Source organism: Callospermophilus lateralis, chromosome 1 (assembly GCF_048772815.1).
Source record: "Callospermophilus lateralis isolate mCalLat2 chromosome 1, mCalLat2.hap1, whole genome shotgun sequence".
Classification (NCBI taxonomy): Eukaryota; Metazoa; Chordata; class Mammalia; order Rodentia; family Sciuridae; genus Callospermophilus; species Callospermophilus lateralis.
The window spans coordinates 86136001-86160660 of record NC_135305.1 but is presented as its reverse complement, the minus strand read 5'-3'; the positions used below and the strand labels follow the sequence as shown (position 1 = coordinate 86160660).

Here is a 24660-nt window from a genome sequence, read left to right as displayed (position 1 = left end):
TCAGGGCTTCTCTGGATGTTGGGCACATTGAACCCCATACACAGTTAGTTGCCCCTGGAGGCAGAGAAATCTGGATAGTGGTTTTCTGGTCAAACTGTGTGAAGGCGGTGTCTGCCTGGATAAGGGAGTGGTGTTTTCTCATTCCCATAAGACTATTGAATGGGCTAGGGGGTCCCTCAGCAACCACAGGAATTTCTTTACCCCTCTCTACCTAGCATGGAATCAGCAGGGCCTGTGCCCACTTTGCCCAACTCTTTCAGTATTTATAGGACAAGGGCAACCTGTGTGGCTCATTAGGTCTCCATCTCTCCCACAGTGCAGGAACCTCACACTCCTTTCTTTAATGTTTTTAGTTGTAGATGGACACAATACTTTTGTTTATTTAGTATTTTTTTTAATATGGGGTATTGGGGATTGAACCCAGTGCCTCACACACACTAAGCAAGCACTCTACCACTGAGCCACAACCCCAGCCCTCGAACTCCTTACTATAAGGCCCTTCCAAGAGGAAGAACCGTGGATAGATACAATACCTTTATTTTATTTATTTTTATGTGGTGCCGAGGATCGAACCCAGGGCCTCAGCACTCTACCGCTGAGCCACAACCCAGCCCCTGAAGTCTTCCTGTTGAATGGTTCCATTGAGAAGGCTAGTGGGCTATGCTTCAAAGCCATCATATTACTTTTAAGTAGAATCAAAGATGTTTTGATCTATAACTTCATTTCAAAAGCCGAGCCCCTTCAAAATATAGCTTAAAAAATCCATCTCCACAAAATGAATGTTGTCTTTCACTAAACATTCAAATTAAAAAAAACACACACACAACCATTTCTTGGGCTTATCGATTTCTTGTCCTGTGATCCCAGCAGTAGTGTGATCGATGGCAGTAGGATTAATGCGCTCTGTCCTCCAAATGGTGATTCCTAAAAGCAAATGTCAACCATAAATCAGCCCTCTAGGAGAGTAACATCTGTGGAGCTGTTTATGAAAAAACAAAAAAACAAAACTTAGTATAAATGATGTCAAAATCACCAGTTTAGGCTAAAACAAATTTTAAAAAAATTTAAAATTGTTTATAATTTGACTCCTATGGTACGCTCTGAAAAAAAATCCTTCCAAATCCAGACCAGTGCCCATCATCCAGGAGTGCTTATTTTGGAAGTTTAAATCAGTGAAGCAACACATCCTGGGTGCACTTAGCCCAGCACTGAGCCTGCCTCTAGGGACTGGGTTTTAGGAAGTGATGGCTCTATAGCAGCTTATAGTTTAGGCTGACTTGCTTTCTCCCACTTTATTGTTCAAGAATTTGGAAGCTCAGCATGTTCCCTGGGAGCAACAATTGTGAATGGGTCTTGTGCACTAGCCCTGATAGCTTAATGTTTACACTCTGAACACCATCTCAAGCTCAAAGGCCAAGTTGCTCTCCATGTGTTTGAAGCTCAGCCTGCAAATACAGAAATGGAGGAAACAGGGCTGGAGTTATAGCTCAGTGGCAGAGCACTTGCCTAGCATATAGAGGCACTGGGCTCAATTCTCAGCACCACATATAAATAAATAAATAAAAGTATTGTGTCCATATACAAACTGAAAAAAAAAAAAAAAAAAGGAAGAAAGAAATTGAAGAAACAGAGCAAGTCTTCAGCTGAGAGTATTTCTCACCTAATCCTCATTCATTAAGGGAGAGTGTACTCAGAGGGCAGTCCTTTCTGAGTTCATTTAGGTATACATATATTTATAAGGAAAATATTTCCATATATTTTTCACACATACATCTAGACACACATATATTTATAGGTACATTCTCCCCACTTTTTTTTTTTTTTGCACCAGTGATTGACCCCAGTCCTTTATTAAATTTTTTAAAATTTTGAGACAGGGTCTCACTAGGTTGTTTATAGTCTCGCTCAATTGCTGAGGCTGGCTTTGAACTTGAGATCTTCCTGCTTCAGCCTCCTGAGCTGCTGGGATTAAAGGCATGTGCCACTATGTCTGGCCATTCCTTGTTCTGAAATGATTCATTATCATTGCCATGTGGTTTTCTAAATGTTGAAAAAATGTTGAACAAAGAAGTATCTGATTTGCATTATAGATTGTGTGTGTGTGTGTGTGTGTGTGTGTGTGTGTGTGTGTATGTATTTGGGTGAGTCGGGGTGGTATAACATGTGCTTCCAGGTGAAAAAGAGTCAGACTGGGGAGGGAGGGACCTGTGGATGCTACAGAACATTTTTTGGAGGAATTTCTAAATCTTGTCAGCATTACCTCTTTCAAAGGACCTTTCACTTCTCTTGTAGGTAATGCACCACTTGGGGTTATTTAGAATGAAGGGCCTTGTGTATTTCATTTTGATTGTGAATTCAAGAGCAATAAAGTTATTACACATTTAAAATGTGATGATGCCAGTCAATATTGGTGGAACTAGAAAGGGGACCAAGATTGTGTTTCTTGCTTCAAAATTTGAATTCATTCCTTCCTATAAAGTTAGTGTTCCAAGGAAGGATTTCCCATGAATTTCCATTTCCTGATTAAGTTTTCCTAAGTGTACTTGCTTTGTACTCTGCAGAGGGAGTAAAGTGCATCTGCAATCAGCTTTCCCTCACTACAAAGATGGACGCGGAGCACCCTGAACTCAGGACTTACGCTCAGAGTCAAGGCTGGTGGATGGGAGAGGATGAGTTCAATTTTTCCCAGATTTTTTCTCCAGCTGATGACCACCCAGACAACTGTGCAGGCAAAGACAGCTTAGAAAAGCAAGAAGGTGAGTCGAGCTGTCCTTTAGGATTCTCCTTCTCACACTTTGCTTGTAGCTATTGCAGAGCACTGGTCTGGATTTGGAAGGATGAAGAGGAGGGGTAGAGAATGGACTTTAGACATAAAGACTCACTTTAACCCAAATTCCCTGGTTTCCAGGCAAGAAGACAACTCATACTTATTTTTACACAATATTTTCTTGCCCATGGAGGTCCCTTGTTTTTACTGATGTTATTTTTTTCTTTGAACATTGATGTTATCATGTTGTCCTTTGTGATACTTATTGCAAATAAGTCTACTCCTTATAGCTCAGTTATATATTTGGCTTATTTTCTCCTTATAGTTTCCTCTTTTCCACTAGTCTGCTGGGCCTTGAGGGCAGGGGTGTTATCTTTTATTCATCTTAAGATCCTCTTGTGATACTTGCATAGTCCTTTGTTCCATGAACCTTTGTTGAGTAGAAGTGTCTTGAATTCTCTTCATCAACCCTCTCTCTGCTACCAGTTACTGACTTAATCAGAATCCATATTTAGGTAAGTGTATTGATTAGATAGTTTACCATTTTTTGTGCCAGAGAGGAAAGTTTTCCAAAAAACCCACACTGGTCACATTTTATCTTTGCTAGTTGTGTATGTATTTTGTAAGTTGAACTTTTTTTTGAACTCAGGGGCACTCAATCACTGAGCCACATCCCCAGCCCTATTTTGTTATTTTGTTTAGAGACAGGGTCTGAGTTGCTTAGCACCTGGCTTCTTTTTTTTTTTTTAATATCTATTTTTTTAGTTGTAAGTCGGACACAATATCTTTATTTATTTATTTTTATGTGGTGCTGAGGATTGAACCCAGGGCCTCATGCATGATAGGCGAGTGCTCTACTGCTGAGCCATAACCCCAGTCCTAGTGCCTCGCTTTTTGCTGAGGCTGGCTTTGAACTCGGAATCCTCTTGCCTCAGCCTCCTGAACTGCTGGGATTACAAGCATGGTATAAATTAAACTTTTGATCCATTAGAACGAGAGTCAGCAAATTACATCCTGCAGCAGCTGCCCGTTTTGTAAATAAAATTTAATTGGAATAGACACACTCTGTTGGTCATCTTTTTGTCACTGTGACAAAATACCTGAGATAAACAAACTTATAAGGAGGAAAGATTTATTTTGGCTCATAGTTTCAGAGGTTTCAGTCCATGGTCGGTTGGCTCCATTGCTTTTGGGCGTGTGATATGGTAGCACATCAACATAAGAGCACATGGCAAAGACATAGCACACCTCATGGCAGCTAGGAAATGCTTGTTTGGGAGGGGTGATGGGGAGGAGCCAGGGTCTCAATATCCTCTTCAAGGGCACGCCCTCAAGGATCTAACTTCCTTCTACTAAGCCCCACCTCCTAAAGGTCCACCACCTCCCAGTAGCACTGCAGGGGGGAAACCAAGCTGTTAACACAAGGGCCTTTCAGGATGTTCAGAATCCAAGCTGTAGCACACACCTGTTATTTATGTGTTGTTTATTTCTGCCTTCATGCTGCACTGGTGAATTTGAGCCATTGCAACAGGGAAGTTAAAATGAGACCGTATGGTCCATAGGCCTAAAATAATCTCTACCTGATCCTTTAAGAAAAAAGTTTCCTTTTCTGTCATCTAGAAGAATACTTTAGGGCTTTTGCTGTGAAACTTAAGTCATATATTCTGGATAGGAAGGTAAGAAAGTATTCATTTTAAAATGAGAATTTGAAAAAGAACTTCTAAAGATTTTTAATGAAATCAAAACTAGCTTGATGAAAGTTGTTCAGTAGTTCGTAGCATAACAGTATCCTTAAATCTGATGAAACTTCTGGTTATAGGAAACCTCTAGGTTATAGGAAATGCACAGAAAAGAGGAACATCTTCAGTTCCACCAGGAGGATGCCACGTGCAAGTCCAGCTTGTGTGAAACTCTACAGGAAGAATGACCTGATTTCTATGACAAATAAGGTGCAAGAAGAAAAATCAAGAGGCAGAGATTAAAATATTCAAGAGATATTGCCAACCTGTTGGATTCTGATTCAAATCCTACACCAGGACTAGAGATGTAGTATAGTGGTAGAGCCCATGCTGAGCATTCATTCTCAGGGCCCCGGGTTCCATCTACAGCCCTGCAGTCCCCCACAACAAACAAATGAAAAACTCCAAATCAATACCTAATTTTTGAGAAAGTAAGAAAGTTTGAACACTGGATAGTTAAAAAAAAAAATCAAAGACATTTAAAATATTTTTAGTTGTGACATGTTATAGAGATTTATAAAGAGGATATGCATTGTGCTAGCAAATTCTCTCCCTATGAGATGTTTTGATTCTGTCTTTGTGAACACAGACTGAAATAGCCTTTTAATGAATTATAACCAGAGAGGAGCCTGTAGATGTGGGATCCCATACAAAGATTTTTTTTGTTTTTGTACCGGGGATAGAACCCATGGGTGCTTAACCACTAAGCCACATCCCCAGCCCCATTCTTATATTTTATGTAGAGACAGGGTCTTGCTAAGTTGCTTAGGGCCTTGCTACATAGCTAAGTCTGGCTTTGAACACACGATCCTCCTGTCTCAGCCTCCTGAGCTGCTGGGATTATAGGCATGTACCACCCCGCCTGGCTCAAGGATTTGTTTATTCATTCATCTCAATTCAGAGACAATAATCTTAAAGCCTCCAAATATTCTAAATGCCTCACTCTGTGTATATTTCTGATTGTAGGGAGATCATTCTCCAAATTTAGTATTGATCCCAAATAGCACTAGCTTGGGGGTCTGTTTCCAGACTGCATACACTTCCTAAAGGATATATATATATATTGAGTTATTGTACTAGTTGAGGTGTAGCTAAGTGCTGTAACAGAGAGACTCCAAATTAATGTGGCTTGAAGAACACGGAAGTTCTTCCTTTCCCATGGGATAGTCCAGATGTATATGGATAGTTTAGGGCTGGACCTCCATTTGTGGCCTGATTGTTGGCATCTCCCAGCAAACAGGAAGGGAGAAAAATGAAAGGCAAGGATGTGGATGTGACCAGGAAGTTGCCCATACCATTTCTACTGACCTCCCATTGGTCAGAATTGACCACATGGCCAGACTTAGTCACAAAGAAAGCTGGGACATGTATTCTGTCATTGAGTGGTTATGTTTCCAGATTTAATTTCAGGGGCTTATTAATGTAAAAAAGAAAGGAGTGAATGGGTTTTGGCTAACAACGTGCCACAGTTACATGCCCGCTATCCATCTCTCTTTTTCAGAAAGCATCACTGTACAGACAATGATTGACATCTTACGGGACAAAGCCAGTGGAGTCTGCATAGACTCTGAATCTTTCCTCACCACAGCCAGTATAGTGTCTGTCCTGCCTCAGAATAGAAGCTCGCCGTGCATCCACTACTTCACTGGGACCCCAGATCCTTCCAGGTTTGTTCAATATATAGTCACAGAGAGAAAGCATGTGTATCCCTTGGAAGCTCATCAGTGTGTTCATGCTGGCCGTGTCCTCCCCATGGGTAGCCAACTCACAGTTTTCAGTCTGTTTCAATGTGGGCAGCATAGCACAGGAGCTTTGATTAAGTGGAGGGCTTGGTATAGTCACATGGTGGTTATTATGGTTGCAGAATTGTCTTTAAATTCATCAAATAGTTACTGAGCATATGTAATGGGCCAAACATTGTGCTATTTGGATATAGGGATACAGAGATGAACAAAAGACAGGGTGTGTGTGTGTTGGGGGGAGATGTGTCCAAGATTTATCAAAAGAATTAGTTCCTGTGCATTATTGGACAAAATGGTCCAGAGGTGATACAGATTGAAGCAGCTTTCATTAAGACGCTGTGTTTTAGGGAGGTACTTTTTTTTCCCAAATACTTTAGCAAAAAGACAGCATTGCACAGTATTGCACAGTGGCTAAGAACACAGCCTCTGGAATAACTGGTCAGGATTTGGAATCCCACTTCTGTCACCTAGTAGCTGGATAAGCTACTTAGCCTCTCTAAGCTCCCGTTCTTATAACTGTGCAGTGGGAATAATACCAGCCCTACCTTTACACGCTTTTTGGGAGGATCACATGAGATGATCCAGGTAAGTACATGGTAGGCTTAACTATTATTACTAATTAATTAATGATTATTATTATTATTTTTTTTTTGTGGTGCTGGGGATAGAGCCCAGAGCCTTGAGCATATAAGGCAAGCACCCTACCCACCAAGCTAAATCCCCAGCCCTTAATTGTTATTAATGAGGGTTCTCTCTGACCTACCAAGCAGACAGCTACCCCATCTCCTTTAATGTTCAGCTGCGTATACCACAGGTGACATCATCAGTGGCTTGGAGGCAACCATTCAGTGCCTTCATTCACTATTACAATAACTGCATTCACTATTACAAAAGCTTGGGGGGGGGAGTTTTTGGGCCAAGATGCCTTGATCCAAACCTTTTATATCAGAATCTTCAGGTGGACCTTGAATCTGTCAGGTACGTCTGATCCTCAGTATGAAAAGCCCTAGGAGACTACCTACATCAGTTGATTCTCTGGTGTTTTTCAGGTGTTCCACTGACCACACACTATTATAATTTTTTGAATATCAGTTGTTAAACCTTTGAATTCATTACCAAAGAATCTGCAGCTGTTAAATTTCATTCCTTTAGATGCTGACAATAGTTTTTCTCCTCTTGATTCAGGAATATGAGACAAGGATTGTGTCTATCAAAGGACTCTTTTTTCCCCTTCCTTCTGTCTCTCTTTCTCTGTCTTAGATGACTCAGGGGGAAAGCCAAGCACTTCTGACCCGATGGCCTCATTTTTTGAACTATTGCCAATATCAGTAGAACTTTCTAACACCATATGCAACTATTGAATTTAGTGTAAACTATTCTTTTTCTTTTAATCTTTATTTTATTTATTTATTTTTATGTGGTGCTGAGGATCAAACCCAGGGCCTCATACATGCTAGGCAAGCACTCTATCACTGAGCCACAACCCCCACCCCCAACTATTTTTAACTTTTCATTCACTCAACAAAAACTTGTTAAGCACCTACTGCATACCAAATATTGTGCTTGTTCAGTACTAGAGGTGAGGTGTGTGTACAAGAAAGAGGTGGCACAGATGTGGTGGTACAGGGAAGAACTTTGCAGAGGAGAGGTGAGCGCTGTGGGAGAAGTGAGAGTTTATTAGGTACAAAAAGCAGTAATGGCACTTTAGGTAGAAGAACTACCTGTATAGAGGCACAGAGGCATGAAGGGGCAGAACACAGGTCGATGGGCCCTGCTTCCTCCTGTAGATGAGGCTGGGGATCAGGTTTCTATCTCTTCCTCCTCCCACCCTTTATAAACAAGCCCAGCCACCTTCACTGGGTCCCTAACGGCCAGCTTCAACCACTCTGTGGTGTTCTGGGTTCTCCTTTTTTTGATTCCAGCTGATTTCTCTTGGGTTGATCTCTCAGTTCTGAACCCTTGGTTCCATGGGCCCACCTTCCACCTACAACTTGGTCCCAGATTTTGGGCTCCTACCACCCTCCCTGCTGACGGACTGTGACTTGTTTTCTCCCCTATCACTGATGTCTTGGAGGTATCTTGTGAGGACTCTGCTGGTCTGTGGGGTACACAGGGCATTTAGGTTCTATTTTGAAGCATCTGGAATGTTCTGCTAAGATATTTGGACATTATTCTTTAGGAAACAGGAGTGGGTTGAACTGAAACAACTCTCTTGTCTCTGAAGTCTCAGATACTTGCTTTAACTCTCCTTAGGACCCAGGACTTTGGGTTGTCAGAAAACGAATAGAAAGGAATTCTGTTTCCCAGCGTGAAGTACGGGGCTTAATCTAATTACAGAAATGGGTTGAGAAATAGCCTTCTGATATTTAAAATGGAAAATTTCAAGTAATTCAAAAAGGAAATTATTCATGGTTAAATTAATTGAAAAGACCTTGTAGAAGATTAAGGCCCTTCCGGAAGACATTAATTTTTATCTTTCCTGGTTAAATGGGCTGCGTCTCCTACCATGACTGTAGAACTGTCATAGGTTATTTTTTTCTTATTCACATTTCGATGTTTCACTCTAATTGGGCATGCTCAACATTGTGCATTTTGTCAGCATGAAGCATAAATACTTATTCTCAGGTTTTTGGGTCATAACACTGAGGAGGTCTTAGCTGACTCCTGCCAGTGCTAAAAATGTTAGAGAGACTTTTTTGGGAGATAGTGTCAAAGTAGTGGACTTTTGCAGGTAGGGTACTGGGGATTGATTTCAGGGGCGCTTGACCAATGAGCCACATCCCTAGCCCTATTTCGTTTTTATTTAGAGACAGGGTCTAACTGAGTTGCTTAAAGCCTGGCCATTGCTGAGGTTGGCTTTGAACTTGCCATCCTCCTGCCTCAGCCTCCCGAGCAGAGCTGCTGGGATTACGGGTGGGCGACACTGTGCCTGAACTCTCCTTCCTTCTTATCATGTACCAACTACCTTGCAAGTTTGAGAGTTGGAAAGAGATACAAAACTCAGAGTTTGAATGACTGAGGGACAGGAAAAGTCATTTAATTAGCTTTGTGGAGAAGGCAAATTCCATCATATTCATATTCCCTTGGGTCCGCTGTGCCTTGATCACTGATGCAGTGATACCTGATAGACTTCAGTGTACTTGTTCTGACCTTTGGAAGCCATTTTAATGGAAGCTAGTAGTCGTCAAAGCTACGTTGATAGGAAGAACTGGGAGAGAAAGAATACTTGGAGAGGTGCCTTGCCATTTTGAGACAGGGTAAGATGTAGAGTCTTAGAGCGTGCTCGAGGCAAGGAGAGCTGATCGTGGGTCTCTCTGCCCAGCTCCATGTTCTGTGATACCACTATTGTCTTGAAAAGGGCCACAGAGGGAGTATTTATACCAAAGAATTCTGCAAATACCATAAATCTGGGCTTATTATTTTTAAAGATGTAGTTGTCAGACCAGTATAGCACCGAGAGGTCCTTATAGACTAACAATCAAAGATATAGGATTGGTAAACCAAAAGGATTAGAGAAGGTAATTTAAGAACCCTGGGTCATGGTGGGTGTCTCCCCTCCCTCTTTTTCTTTCTGAGCTTTCTTTGTTTCATTGTCTTCTCCCAGTGCACTACCATTGAGAGGCTAAATTAGATTGGCTAAGACTGTCATTTGGATCTTTCAAATCTCAGCTGCGGGGGTTACCTTTTTGTTATTGGAAACCCGGGATGCCTTGGCAGCCACATCAGTCCTGCCTGCAGATATACAGAGCTGAGAGCCCAAGGCAAATGGCTCCCTCCCCTCCTTTCATTCTGAACTCTTCCCATACTACTTCTCTCCACCCTATACTTTGGACTTTCCAAACCTCCCAAGCTTCTGGATCCAAATCTCCATCCCCAAGGTTATCTTATGCTCCAAAAAATTCTCCAAAATTCTCTTCACTGACTGGTTTTGCTCTCAGCCAGGTATGACTCTGACAATATGATTCAGGTGACATATTGTCACACTAGAGCTGGAACGGCCCATAGATGAACCACTCAGAAGGACACCTGTCTTTTGAGGGAAACCAGTTATTATAAATGCCTTTCAGATTGGTTCATGGTGTAGCAGATTTATCTGAGCAGGAGCTTGTGTTTTTCTTTGAGGGACTAAAGATCCTCATGGATTTGCGGGGATTCTGGGTTACAAGACCAGCCTGGTTTCATTGCTGGGGAGTGTCCACATCTTCAGCAAGAACAGAGCCACATTTATGGCTGGAACTTTGTGGCTGGAACGGGTGACTGGCCACAGATAATAAAATCTCAACTCCCAGAAAAAAAGTCCTTATTTTTTCGCAGTTACACAATGTATATAAAAAATACCAACAGGATACAAGGTTGGGAAGTAGTAGGGAAAACAGACTTTGGATGTAGAAGGTCCGAGTTTAGCTGTAGGTCCACTGTTGGTTAGGAATGTGACTTTGGACAAAGCACTAGGATTCTGTGAGCCTCAGTCATCTCACCTGTAAAATAGGACAGAAGTTTTGCCCTGTGTATTCACTGCTGCCTCCCTAATATTTGTCAGGCACTGAGTCAGACCCAACATGTATTTGCTGAATGAAGGACAAATGAACATGAGAAGAGCAGAGCCAGGAGATGCAAATGCAAACACTGAAATTTGTGCTAGGCTGTAAAACTTCATAGATTTTCATGATTATTTTTTTGTTCTTCCAAATGAGAAAACAAATTATGGGAAAACAGATTTTTTTTTTTTTCTTTAAACATTGGTTTGGTGCATCCACCAGAGGGTTCTGGAAAGAAAAATGGGCAGATAAGGCAAAGTGCCACCAGTGGAAATGTTTTGTGGCAGTGTTCAAAGTGTCATTCAAGGCTAAACTTCCTGCACGTCTCTGAGTCAGATCTTGGAAGACCAAGCTGTGCCATGTGTCATGAGGCTGTGTGCCTCAGACCTTAGACCTGTCTCGTTGAGAGCTGAAGGTGGCAAGGATATGGCTCCCTGTAGTGTTGTTCATGGTCTTATAGGCTTCAGTGTCCCTCAGTAGAGTCTCTTTATTTTATTTATTTTTATGTGGTGCTGAGGGTCAAACCCAGTGCCTCATGTATGCTAGGCAAGTGCTCTACTGCTGAGCTATAGCCCAGCCCCCTCAGTAGAGTCTCTTAAAGTACTCTCCTGGCTTCAAACCTCATAAACCAGCCCTGTGATGCCCTTGGCCATTGGAAGCACTTGCTCCCTTTGGACCTAACATCTTATATTCATGTCATAATGTGGAGCGGCTGAAAGACCACAGTGAGTTCTGTCTAGGTGACCTTTCTGAAGGACAGTGAGCTGTCTGGAGCCTCTCTGCTATGTCCCACTTAGAGTCAACTACAGGACACACTCTGGGTCACTCCACATACACGATGAAGTGAGCCTCTTCCTGGAAAGGTGGTGGAGAGGAGTGGTCATCACCCAGTTTCAGCTTTGACATAGTTAGATATGTGACCTTGGTCATGTCATTTAATATTTCTGGGTTATCAGTTGCCATACATTTCTTCAAGTGGTATTGAAGAAGCTGCTATCTGAGGTTCAAATATGGGAACATGCCAGTGTAGCTCTTTATCCATTTGGATTTTTAAAAAATTTTATTAATGATGTCTTTTTTTATATGACTTTATTTTACTTTTTTTTTTTTTTTTTTATTATTCAATGCTGAGGATCAAACCCAGTGCCTCACAGGTGCTAGGCATGTGCTCTACCACTGAGCCACAACCCTAGCCCATCAATTTAGGTTTTTAATGTGTTTTCAATAAGGATTGGTAAGAAGTCACAATATTTGGAACCACCGAGTTAGCTAGGTTCCCCTTTTTGAGATATAGTACATAGGTACAAATGATCATCCCTGAATTATAGATAATTTCCAAATTCTCATTTAAATTAATATTAATATTATTGCAGTGTATTGTCAACAATAATTATATTTCTTATTCTATAAATAATTTTATTTTAAAATTTTTATTATTTATATAATTTATTGAATCTCAAAAATTCTTCCTTTAAACACCTTGACAAATTTATGCTTTGTGTTTTTAGCAGTTGAGGATGCTGACTTCCTCACAGAGTATGGAAAGAAGTTTTTGGAAATCTTAGGCTGCTTAAAATATTATGGGCACCTGCTCATATTTTTATTTTTAAGATCAAACCGATAGGTGGGATGTCTGAACATACAGTACCTCTTATTTTAGAAAAGCTGCTAGACGCTGTCATGAATTAATCTCCATATTCCAGGGGGCTTCGACTGGGTTTGAAGTTATATCAAACAGAGCATTCTTTACTACCAATGTCCTATATATTGGGTGCAGAAGACTGTGACTTTGGATTGAAGTGGAGTTACAAGTTCACAGGTCTCAGGACAAAGACATAGAAATGGCAAGATAGCTTTAGAAGTTGGAAGGGACCACTTTAGTCCAGGTGAGCCCAAGAAAGGGAAAACATCAGCCCCCAGCTGGTCAGAGGCAGAGAGAGTACTCCTGCCCCCATTCCCAGTCCCAGTCTGTTCTTTGTCCCACGTGTCACAAGGCAACTCAGCCCAGCAGGTGCTGCCAAGATGTCTCTTTCCAGCCCCTCTGGCAGGCAAGGTTCTCCCTTGGGTCAGTGTGTCCGAAGAGACACCTGGTGAGCAAGGCACTTAGGCTCCAGGAATATAAAGGCAGGTTTCCCAGTGAGGAGGTTACTCCACTCCAGCTTTAAGTGCTAGAGAACAAAGGTGCAGTGTGGGCCTGTAAGAAGTAGCAGTGAACATCATCGTGGCCTGGGGCTGGGAGACGGGCCTCCTCTCCAAGGGCCCCCCTTGTAGCCAGGGTGCAGTGGGCTCTGCTGGAGCCTGCAACTCCCTTGGCTGCTGGTGCTGGAGCCTGCATCAGTCCCACTACAGAGCCTCACACCATGGGGAGCCATGCTGTCACTGGTTCTACCCAGTGCAGAGCCCTGTGACCGAGTAAGGTGTGGACTGAGGAGTGGGCTTGGGACCTCCAGGCCCCTGTCAGCAGAGAGTCTCTATGTTAGACACGGAGCCTGCCGGCCATTGTGTGCCAACTCCTGTATGATGAACACTGGCTTTTCGGAACACTCTGGGCAGGGCTGGGCTCATTGACAGAGTGTGTGTCTAGTGAGCATGAGGCCCTGGATTCAGTCCCCAGCACTGGGAAAAATCAGGAACCCCTCAGAACACCCCTGGTGCTGTCTGGTTCTGCAGGATCTGATAGGACTCTTGTTGCTTGGGATGTAGTTGTGCCATTGGAGACCAGAGGGCCCCAGAGACAGCTCTGGATGCCCTTCTGTGCTGGGCTCACTCTTTCTCTCCCACTTCCCAGGTAATCAGAATTGGTTTTGACAGTTTGAAGTTTTGTATTCATTTTTCATATCCAACAGTCAGTAGAAGGGAAAAGGAACAATCTGTTTCCAAGAGGCCGTAGGGGGTGTAAGTAGCTTCCCTATGTCTTGGGCGACTTCCTTTGATGGTGGCTAAGGAGGGATATGCCTTGATTCCTCCCAGATTGGCCCACCTTGTGTTCCCCAGCAGCAGGGCAGAGGAGGGGACCAGTCTCCCATATGAATGATATGTATCACCTGCAGAGGATGGCAGAGTCCCCGACACGCATCCTTAGTTAGTACCACTCACTCCATCACCGTGGGGTGCAAATTCTCATTGCCTTTGACATGCAGGTTAAATTAGATGCTGTGACCAGTGTCAGTGCTCTCTCAAGCCCTTTCCTGTGATCACCTCAGGGAATTAACAGAGAGGTTATTTCCCACTACTGTTCTCTGTGACTGTGCTTCTCAGACCCAGATGTTATGAATCCCCCGGGATCTTGTTAAAAATGCAGATTCTGCTTCAGCAGGACAGGACAGGGCAGGGATGCTGATGCTGTAAGTCCAAGGACACAGCTGTGGGAGCAAAGGTGACTGATCACCAGTCCTTTTCAGATCATGGTGCACATGAATGTATTTTCAGGGCACAATGGCAAGGTTACTCTGGCTGCCTCACATCTTAACACTTCTGGGCTGAAAAAGTCAGCATCCAAGCTCACTTCTAACCCAATGGAGTCTCCTTGGAGTGGGACAGGGTACACCCATGGAAGGGCAAAGAAAAGTCCAAATCTGATAAATTGAAAACACATGAGATGTGCACGTGGCTCACGCTCTCCTATCATTACTGCAGGCGCTGCCCCACGGCTTGGCTAACATCAGGCCGCAAGTCCAGTAGTGCCCATGCCTACCAGGAGTGCCCCTCTGCCCAGCAGTGTTTTCTCCGGGTGTGGAGAGGGGAGAATAAGTGTCCTTCCCATTGTTCATCAGCTGTGACACTGGCCTGGAATGCCAGGCCACAGCTCTTGACGTGCATGGCTCTCTTGGTGTGTGTGTGTGTGTGTGTGTGTGTGTGTGTGTGTGTGAGATGATGTGTGTAAGCCACGCACAAGGATATTCACACACGCCTGCCTGCCAGCCATCAGTCCTGCCAGAAGAGCTGGATCAAAGAATAAAGGGGCATCGGCCCCTCACTCTGCCCAGCACCTGCTTTCACACAGCCAGATTTCTGCTTCTCTGCAGGTGTCCCCTCTGGGGTCTCTGGGAACTTCTGCTTCATCTGTCTTAATCTGTCCCCTCCTTGAGGCTGTGAGAGATCTTACAAAGATTTTCCAATGAGAATCTCAAAACCAAAAGACCCTTCCTTTCCAGGAGGGAAAGGGGCAGACCTTTCATCTCAAATTGACCATCCATTCCACCTTTTCCCAGAACACTATGCGTCTTTTTTGCCTTACTTTATACAACTTAAAAGAGTCCTTCCTCTCGGATGCTCTTTCCAGGACAGAAAAAGTCTGTTTCGGTGTCTCCTCACTGTAAATAGGAGAATTTGCAGCTTGTAAATGGCTGTTAGTTTTATTAAAATAGTTACTAAAACATGCAGTGTGTTTCTCTTGGCACACACCCACCTGCCACGAGTTGGCTCTGAAAATGATTGCTGAATACAGAGTCAGTCTCTGGGTGTCCTCACGCCCTATGCTCAGTCTGACTGTCCTTTCTTTCCAGGTCCATATTCAAGCCTTTCATCTTTGTTGATGATGTAAAACTCGTTCCCAAAGCACAGTCTCCCTGTTTTGGGGATGATGACCCTGCTAAAAAGGAGCCTCGGTTCCAGGAGAAACCAGACCGCCGGCATGAGCTGTACAAGGCCCACGAGTGGGCACGTGCTGTCATCGAGAGTGACCAGGTGAGCCTGGGTGAGGGTTCAGGGAGGGTAATGAGGTCCGTGAGGAAGGAGTCAGGGAGTCCGTTAGCCTCCTCTTCTCTTAGGCAGTCTCCTCCCGGGAAGTCAGGTCCCACAGGCCTTCCTAGAGTGCTGGGGCTCATTTTCCTACCCAATCTCCTGAAACCAAGCAAAATAAAGCCTCTACCTCTCATGTTCTGGAACTCAGTAGGCCAAGCTCTCTCTCTCATTTACTGTTGACTTAGGAGGAATAGAGATGTGCAGTTCTAGAAGGAAGACCTGCTTCTGTGCTTTCTAAAAATTCTTTGCAATCTTTTAGGGCTAAGAAGCTATACTTGATTAGCAGTGCTTTATTTAAAGATGCAAACATATGCCATTTCCAAAAAGTAATTCTCCAAAAATGCTCTGGAGATGGATGGTGGTGGTGGTTGCACAACCACCATGTACCAAATTTTATGTTAAGCATATTTTCCCATACTACCAATATCATTTAGAAAAAGATTCTCAAATTCCCAGTTTTTCTTTCTTTTTTTGGTACCAGGGATTGAACCTAGGGGCACTTAACCACTGAACCACATCCCCAGTCCCCCTTCCCTTTTAAATTTAGAGTCAGGGTCTCACTGAGTTGCTTAAGGGTTCACTAAATTGCTGAGGCTGTCTTTGAACCTATGATCCTCCTGCTGCAGCCTCCCAAGCCACTGGGATTACAGGCACACGTGTGTCACCATGCCCAGCTAAGTTCCCATTTTTTTTAAAGAGTACTTTTTCAAAGTCAAACTGCTTCTATGATCGAAGCTTGGTTAATAAAGTTTCTGACAGGGCTTATTTTCTAGGTGGATGACAGAAAGCCCCAGGTAGACTCAAAATGTCACCTAGTGGTGTCTGGTTTTCTGGGTATCAAGCAATGAGAATGTAGGGGTAGAAAGAGCCCATGGGATTGGTGGGTTTTGAAATTTAGAAATGACTCTTGGGTTGAATCAGAAAGTAGTGGATGAGTAAGGAGAGTGGCTTCTCAGTTCTGGGACTAATTGGGTAAATGAAAGCCTTCAGTGTCACCCACTGTAAATGAGCGAGTCCTTCTTGGAGGAAGAGTTCTTACCATCTCCTAAAAAGAGTGCCCAGGAGATGAACATTCATTGAGCACTCAGCAAACATCTTTGCCGTACACCTCCTATGTCCCAGCCATTGTGTCCCAGCACAAGTTGCCCAAGTGTTGACATAGGGAAGGACCTGCTAGAGGGAAGACTCACTGTACAGTGGGGGAAAGTATCATGAGATGGAGAAGGTAATTTCAGTCTGGCTGAAGACGAGGAAGAGGTGAGGCAAGGGGTCAGGCCCACAAGAACTTTCTTCTCATTAGGGCCTTCCCTGAATGCCGCTCAGGAGTCTGGATTTTATCCTGAAGCAGCCACATTCTAGAACGGCCCTCGGGGCAGTGGTTTGGGAACAGATCAGAGTGGGTGGATGGGACTGTGAGCAGGAAGCCAGCGGAACCCCCGAGGCTCAGTGTCCACAGCCACAATCCCACTGTTGTGCTGACTGTGCAAAGGCTGTGTCCTTCCTCAGGAGCAGGGCCGCATGCTGAAGAAGACCATGATGGAGCTGGAGAAGCAAGGCCTGGAAGCCATGGAAGAAATCCTGAGCAGCCCTGAGCCCCCAGACCCCGCCGAGGTGGGGGACCTTTTCTATGACTGTGTCGACACGGAGATTAAGTTCTTTAAGTGAAGTGAGCATTCCCTTTCCCCTTCTTATTTAAAACTTCCCACCTGACTAAATGACCAGCAAAACAAACCACTCTCCTGTTTGAGAAAAATGAGAAAAGTTATCAGGTGGTCTCCTTTTCTGAAGCCAGATCCAACTGTTATCTTGTGTCTCTAAATGTCTCTTTCTCAGCTGTGTAGGTCCCCTTCCTTTGCTATGTAACACGTATCCCTCTGGCCTCTCACGTTCAGTTGTGTGACAAATTGTGGATCTGAAGCTGCTATTCTTGTATTTCAGTGACAATGGACACATTAGCCTCTTGAAGGACTAGAGTTCATGGAGGCTTGAAAGACAGGCTCCGCCGTGTTGAGTTGGTGGGAAAAGCAAGCTCTTTTGAAGTCTTAGTCTTTCAGTACCCGTTTCTTCCAGGTTAACAAAAGGCGTTTGTTGGCGTACACAGGCTCCCGTGTGTGTGGAGGGCAGGGGGCACCTCCCCAGCTGCTCTTCACCTGGGCGCATGCCTGTGGGCACCGCAGTTTCCACAGGTGTTCCCTGGGGAACGAAGCCAATGGGAGGGAATAAAGGGGCCTCTCAGCAGCCCCAGCTGTGTCCTAGTGTCCATGGTCTCCAAGGACCTGATTTCCATGCGCTGTACTCGTGTGTGGTGGACCCAACCCTGCTTCATATGCAGGAGAGCTGGGCAGCACTGTTAGCCAGAACCTACACACCTTAGAGGTTCAGGGAGCTGTGCCAGTGACCTCCCAGGATCGACAAGTGGGTCTCCCAAAAGACACGCTGCTATCCCTACAGAGCAGTGCACCTACCATGTAGATGGGGCCTTGGGTAGGGACAACTCCCGGTCTAGTTACCAGCATTTAATCTAGGATTCATTCAGTGGCCCTGCGGCGTAGTCCCACCCCATGCAACTGTGACTCTCAGCTAATGACGGAAAGAAAAGGAAAAAAAATCTTGACTGTTTAGATTGCAGTTGAAGTTGCTGAGATTCGAGCAGTCGCTACTTTATCTCAGCAGAGAGACTCCAGCTGAGCTGATCTGCTTCAATATCATAGGATTTGACCCACTAGTAGATCACAGAAAAGTAGGCAAGGAAGACCAGGTGGGCTCCATACTGGGCTTTCAGAGGGCAAGAAGGTGGACAGACAGATATAAGAGCACATCTCTGTGGGGTCACAGTCCAACTCCACCCCTCCTGCCCAGCCTGTCAGAATGCACACATGGGTGTCTGAAGCAGCTGACCGCCTGGATCTTCCCGCTTAGTCCTCATGCCCTGCAGCTGCTTCCAGACTGGTAGTGGAAGTGGGCAGGAAGTGGTGGGGCTTGCCTTCATCTATTGAACTCTCTCCCAACTCCTGCAATGGCAAAGTGGCAGAGATGACTGATAAGAGTGTCTGATAATAGAGCAGCTAGCGGGAGAGTGCTCTTTGGGTCTAATGATGCTTCATCATCCTTGACATGATTTTAGCAAAAGGAAATATTGGATAAGTAGACTTGGAAATGGCTCAGGGGTAGTCACTCCTCAGCAGATATGTCATAGCCCATGAGGGCTGAAAGTGACACAGCCGCTCATTATGTGGGTAGAATACCAAGGATCAGAGATTTTTTTAACGTTTTTCTTTTTCTTTTTTTTTTTTTTTTGTTGTTCTGGGGATGAAACCCACAGCCTTGAGTATGCAAGGCAAGCACTCAAATGCTCTCTATCACTGAGCCTTGTCCCCAGCCTCAGAAATTTTATGGGAATGAATATTTTCTTTCTACAAGAGTGTATGTATAGATTTGCCATGAACTTTCTATTCAGCAGTTTTGTAAATTCTGTATGTAAAATCACTAAGTAAAGATGGGAAGACTATTTCCGCTGACCAAGTTTATGGCAGCCAGTAGTGGCAGCCTGTAGTGTAGGTTTCACCTGAGCTTTCACTGCTGATGAGTTGAGGATCTCCTCTTAGGTGGAGTGGCCATTCTAGAAGTGTCTATAGCTGCTAAGGGGGAAAAGGATGAAGTTCGAGAATGATGTAGGTACTTACCTTCCAAAGTCTAACTGAGGAGTGGTTATTTAAAATGAGGTGTTGCAGAAATCCTCTCTTTCAATGCATGGTCTCACCTGCACAGGTTAGGAAGCATTTTAATAGACCTGACCTGTCTGAGATAGTCAGGGTAATACAGGATTTGATCAGAAGTCTAGTGCAAATAAATCACACCAAGGCCTGCTTTTATTACTATGGCCCAGGTCACAGATGACCGTAGCAACTCGTTGTCTTTATCCAGCCAGTTGTGCAGTGGGAAACACAGTGGCTACTTCTGTTTGTGGACATTGCAGGCAGGAAAGGGTCAACTGTATATCAATCACAGCTGTAATGTCGATGTCTTACCGCTAGAGGGTGTGCCTGCCCTCTGTGTGGGCCTAGTGCCTCCCAACAGGCAATGGAGGTGGGGGTCTGTGTACAGTCAAACCTGAATAACAGTGCTCAGGTTTCTTTGTGCATTTGGGAAGGGTGGGGAAAGACAACGGAGCAAGCAGTCTGCTGATGTGGCTGTACTCACGTTTAGTGACAACAGTCAGAAATATGTTGTTGAATTTTGAGTAGGCTGTTGTAGGGGGAATGTTTGCTTTTAAATGCTTCTAACAGATTTTGCTTTGGAAGAATGCTTATTACATGGATAATTTCTTTTCCAGGGATTGCTTTTCTGAAGGTTATATAGGAAAATGAATATTCAAGATGAAGCGTGAAACTAATGTTTAAAGGTCACCATGTGTAAATAGCTTCCTAAATACCATTTGTATATCTTTTAAGAAGGTGGGGTGCCAGAGCATGCTTTGTGCAGAAAGAAGTCATGGCCATAAAGGACAGAATCTCTCCCCCACCTCCCCTGTAACCTATCATAAGCTAGTTAGTCTTGTCTATTAGGTGGGATTTACCATAAGTGAAGACGGCCCTCAGATCAAGGGCAGACACTCCAGTGAAAGTAAATTAGCAAAGCAGAAATAGTAGTGCTTTCATTTTTGGAGGTGGCTTGAACCTTAGGTAGAATAAGGACATAACCAAAATTATGGAGATTCATTAGTGCCCTGTAATGTAAGACCTGATGTTATTATTAGGAGCTACCCTACAAGCTAACAGAGCAGGCATATGCCTCTTAGATCTTAGCTACGAAGTTCCTTTAGTATTGGATGAATCATTAGGTCTAAAAAGTAACTGCTGACTAAGAAAATGACTGTGCATCCTAACAGATGTCATCTCACCTCCGTACAGGTGACACATAGCTCTGGCTGATAGCAGGGAAGACAGGTGGGACCCTGTGTCTGTCATGAGCTCTCTAATTGCATTCCTGATTGGAGACCCACCCATCCTTCATTGGAGAAGTCTTCAACTGAGCTCTTAGCTTTAGAAAGCACAGGGAGAAGAAAGCAAGGGGACCCACCTCACTGGGCATGCTCTCTGGGAGGGGGAGGAGTGGCAGGTCACATGCCTGGCTGTCCCAGTTCTACTGTATGCTTCCTGTAGCTGTGGCATTTCATTCCACGCAGTCTTAAGTCCCCGCTGCTCTCCTTAGGTTTTTGTCAAAATGTGCTTTATCTGATATTGACACCATACATCTTGAAATGTCACATGCAGAATTCTTGTGGGAACCAATATATACATGTTTGCAATCATGTTGTGAGAGTTTAAATGTATTAGCTGGAAAATGCCACTGGCAGCGAATTATAAAAAAGAAAGTCTTCGTTTCCTGCAGTGGGAACTGACCATGTAGTCTTAACAGTCTTTTGTACAACTATCTACAAACCAGGTAATGTCCCTTTATCCAGTGCTTGCCCTTGGGATTGTCTCTAAATGCATCAAGCATACAATAAAAAATACTGAAGTTAATGTCCAGTGGCCTCTTCTGTCTTGTGTTTCATGAAAAAATGCTGGCATCAGTCACCACACAGGAAATGTGTGGAAGGGGATGTGTTTTCTGCTGGAAATCTTCAGAAAAAACAATCAACTCAGCAATTTCCTGCATTAGGTACCATTCTTTGGGTAAATTCACTCTTTAAAAGTAAACACAAAACTACAATGAGAAATCGAGTCACACCCATCAGGATTACAACTTAAAACAAAAAGTAGCAAACAGGAACCCTTGTAGATTACTGATGGGAATGTAAGATGGCACATCCATTGTGCAAAATGGTATGGAGGTTGCTAAAAAAATGTTTTAAAAAAGGGCTACCATGTGACCCAGTGATTCCATTTCTAAGTATCTTTACAAAAGAATGGAAATCAGGGCCCAGAAGAGATATTTGTACTTACAGGTTCATAATAGCATTATTTACAATAGCAAAAATGTGTAGGCAAGTATCCATAGATGTATGGATGGATAAACAAAATGTAGTATAAGCATACTGTTGGGGAGTCGCTCTGGACAGGAGCTAGGTACACACCTTTAAATCCTGAGTGAGGAGGTACTGAACAGGTATTGCACCCACTGCAATGCGTTTGGACTCTACCTCCAGGAGTGGGCGTCACCAAATGGGGTTGGATTACACCCACTTGTTTCTTGTAACCCTACCCTTGCCTCATTTGAGTGGCTTCTCCCCAATAAAACCCGGGTTCCAGGAGTGCTCCTCCTCTTTCTTGCCTACCTTGCCCCTCCTGTAGGAGCTATGGCTGAGGAGCGGTCATTGAACCCAAAAAAGTACTTTCTGTGTCTGTGTCTTTATTTAGTCAGACAAAATTCACTTGGAGTGACGCTGACCGGTTTAGCCATGTTCCGTGACACCATACAATAGAATAGTCTTCAGCTTTTAAAAAGAGAAGGAAATTCTGACCCATGCCACCACATGTATGAACATTCAAGATGTTATGCTGAGTAAAATAAACAAGTTACAGGAGGAAGTGTACAATTCTCTTTATGTGAAATACCTAGAGTTGTCAAATCTAGGAGAAGGAAGAGGAAGAGTGGTTGCCACGGGTTGGGAGGAGGGAGAAATAGAGGATTGTTGTTTGATGGGTACAGAGTTGAAGTTCTACAAGATGAAGAGTTCTGGAGCTGGATGGTGGTGGTGGCTGCTTAACAGTATAGGTGCCCTTCAGTTAAACTGGACACAAAAAACAATTAAGATGGCAAATTTTATGTTGTGTATTTAACCACAATTTAAAAAAAGAAAGAAAGAACTAGAATTGGAAGTCTAGAGTCTAGATCATCAGAATGGCTGATGCTATCTATGCTGAGTCTCCTCCTTCTAAAGGTTTAGCAGCTCCATGACACAAGGATGTTTCTTAAGAAAAAAAGTTCTCTCTGCTCTTATGGCATGCAAAATTGATTGTCTTGTTCAGGAAATAGGACTAAGCCACCTGCAACAAGTGACCCGAGTCAAGATCAGATTAGACGACTGCTCCATTGACATAAGGAATTGCTACTGCCCACCTATTTTTTTTTTTCATTAAAGTAACACACTCCTGAAAAGCTCCAAGAGTAGGTATGAGTTTGTAGGGTTGCTATAACAAAGTACCACAGACTGGATTGTATAAGCAGGAGAAATTTATTGTTCCATGGCTTTGGAGCCTAGATGTGATGTGCAAGATCATAGTGTCTGTGGGGCTGGTTCCATCTGAGAACTGTGAGAGGCAATCTGTTCCATGTCTCCTGACCAGCTTCTGGTGCTTTGCTGGAAATCTTTAGCGTCATCCCAACCTCTGCTTTCCTCTTATACCACATTATCCCCATGTGTATGGCAATGTCCAATTTTCCCTTTTTATAAGAAAACTAGCCCTATTGAACTTAGGGCCCACTTCAGTATGACTTCATTTAAAACAATTATATCTTCAGTGATTCTATTTCCAAATAAGGTACCATCCTGAGATATACTGGAGGCAAGGACTTCTATATATGAATTTTGTGGGGGACATAATTCAACCCATGACAGAATGGGTTCATGAAGGATGCCAAACCTTTTGGGGCACAGTCTGAGATTCTGGAACTCCTAGAAATTCTGGAAGAAAATCTGGAACTCCTGGAAGGGCTTCTGGAATCTACAGCTCTTCTCATGAAGTTGTTCCTCTCACCTCTCCCATTCTTAATTTCCTAAGGGGTGCCTCAGTGTGAAGTTGCTTCAGTGTACAGCTCAGCTCCTTTACCACCTGCCTGGACTTTAGAATTCATCACCTACCTTGTAGATTATCCTGGGCCCTTGCTCTTCTTCCCCACTCAGACTGGCCTTTTTTGGTCACTAAAGAGCTTATTGGTACCTCCACCAATATGGCAGCAGGAAAAAAGAATGTCAGCTCCTTAACTCATTAGGATGCAAAGCATGTAGTAGCTAGCTTTCAAATTAGTTTCTAGATGAGATTTATTTTCGGAACATCTATGAATTTTAATTACCCCTCCTGCTTTGTTATCCCACAGCACAGCTAGCGAAGCGTGGTCCCAGCAGCTCAGCCAGCGACAAAAGGGAGCAACTGGGAGGCAGCCAGCAGAGCCCTGTTTGTGACTGAGCATGAAATACGCAAACTGGTGGCTCCTCAGAGGGTGGGGTGTGCCCTTGCCTGACTGAAGTGACTGAAGGGTCAGGGCCTGCTCATGTGACTTCATCTCTATGTGCCCAGGTACACATCCATGTAATGCAACTAAAGCACAGGACAAGTAATTTACTTTCCCAAACTCATACAAGATGATAGAGACTCAAATCTGTGTGCGTTTTCTAAGCTGTCATTCTGAGCCAGCTCACCTAGCAGAGAAGCCACATCTCCCCCAGAGCAGGCTTCAGAGTCTACCTAAAACACTTTTAATGGAGATGGAGATGGTTTTGCTTCACACAGGAGGCTTTTTGGAGAGGTTTGCTGAATTAAGGAAGTGGGGGTCCAAGTGCATTTTAGGCTTAAAGTTTTTTTTTTCCATTTTAACACAATTTAGCAGAATTTATGAACAATACACTCTGCCCATTCTATATTAATAAAACTGAATAAATATAGTTATCTACTTTATTATTATTATTGTTATTAGGTACTGGGAATTTAACCCAGGAGCACTTGACCACTGAGCTACATCCCCAGTCTTTTTATTTTTTAATTTTGAGACAGGGTCTTGCTGAGTTGCTTAGAGCCTCACTAAGTTGCTGAGGCTGGCCTTGAACTTGGGATCCTTCTGCCTCAGCCTCCCCAGTTGCTGGGATTACAGGTGTGTACCACCCCACTTGGCTAATTTTAGCTATTTTAAAAAACATACCTGAAAAGTACCCCCCAAACCCTAGGCTTGGTTTAACCAAATACTCAGTAAACTGGCTCAAAGAAGAAAGGCTCTGTTTCCATCACTGTATGTTATAGCAAGCACGGGGTCCATGTAAACATCCATTTTGTTGTGGCCTTCTCAGAAGCCCTTCCAATCCTTAAACTTCTAATCCTTGGCTTTCCCAGGCACGGTGGTACATGCCTGTAATCCCAGCAACTTGGGAGGTTGGGGTAGGAGGGTTGCAAGTTCAAAGCCAGCCTCAGCAA

General features: G+C 43.7%; 1 protein-coding gene across 2 annotated transcripts in view; it reads left to right on the top strand.

Moving 5' to 3' along the window:
* Positions 1 to 21017, top strand: part of Scrn1 (secernin 1) — a 42738-nt gene extending 21721 nt beyond the window's left edge. For both annotated transcript variants that reach the window (XM_076863694.2, XM_076863705.2), the window contains exons 4-7: positions 2562 to 2756; positions 6008 to 6173; positions 15292 to 15472; positions 17036 to 21017. In XM_076863694.2, coding sequence (XP_076719809.2) covers positions 2562 to 2756; positions 6008 to 6173; positions 15292 to 15472; positions 17036 to 17194 — 701 coding nt within the window. In that variant the 3' untranslated portion in view covers positions 17195 to 21017. The remainder of the gene's footprint in view (positions 1 to 2561; positions 2757 to 6007; positions 6174 to 15291; positions 15473 to 17035) is intronic.
* Positions 21018 to 24660: the final 3643 nt, after the last annotated feature.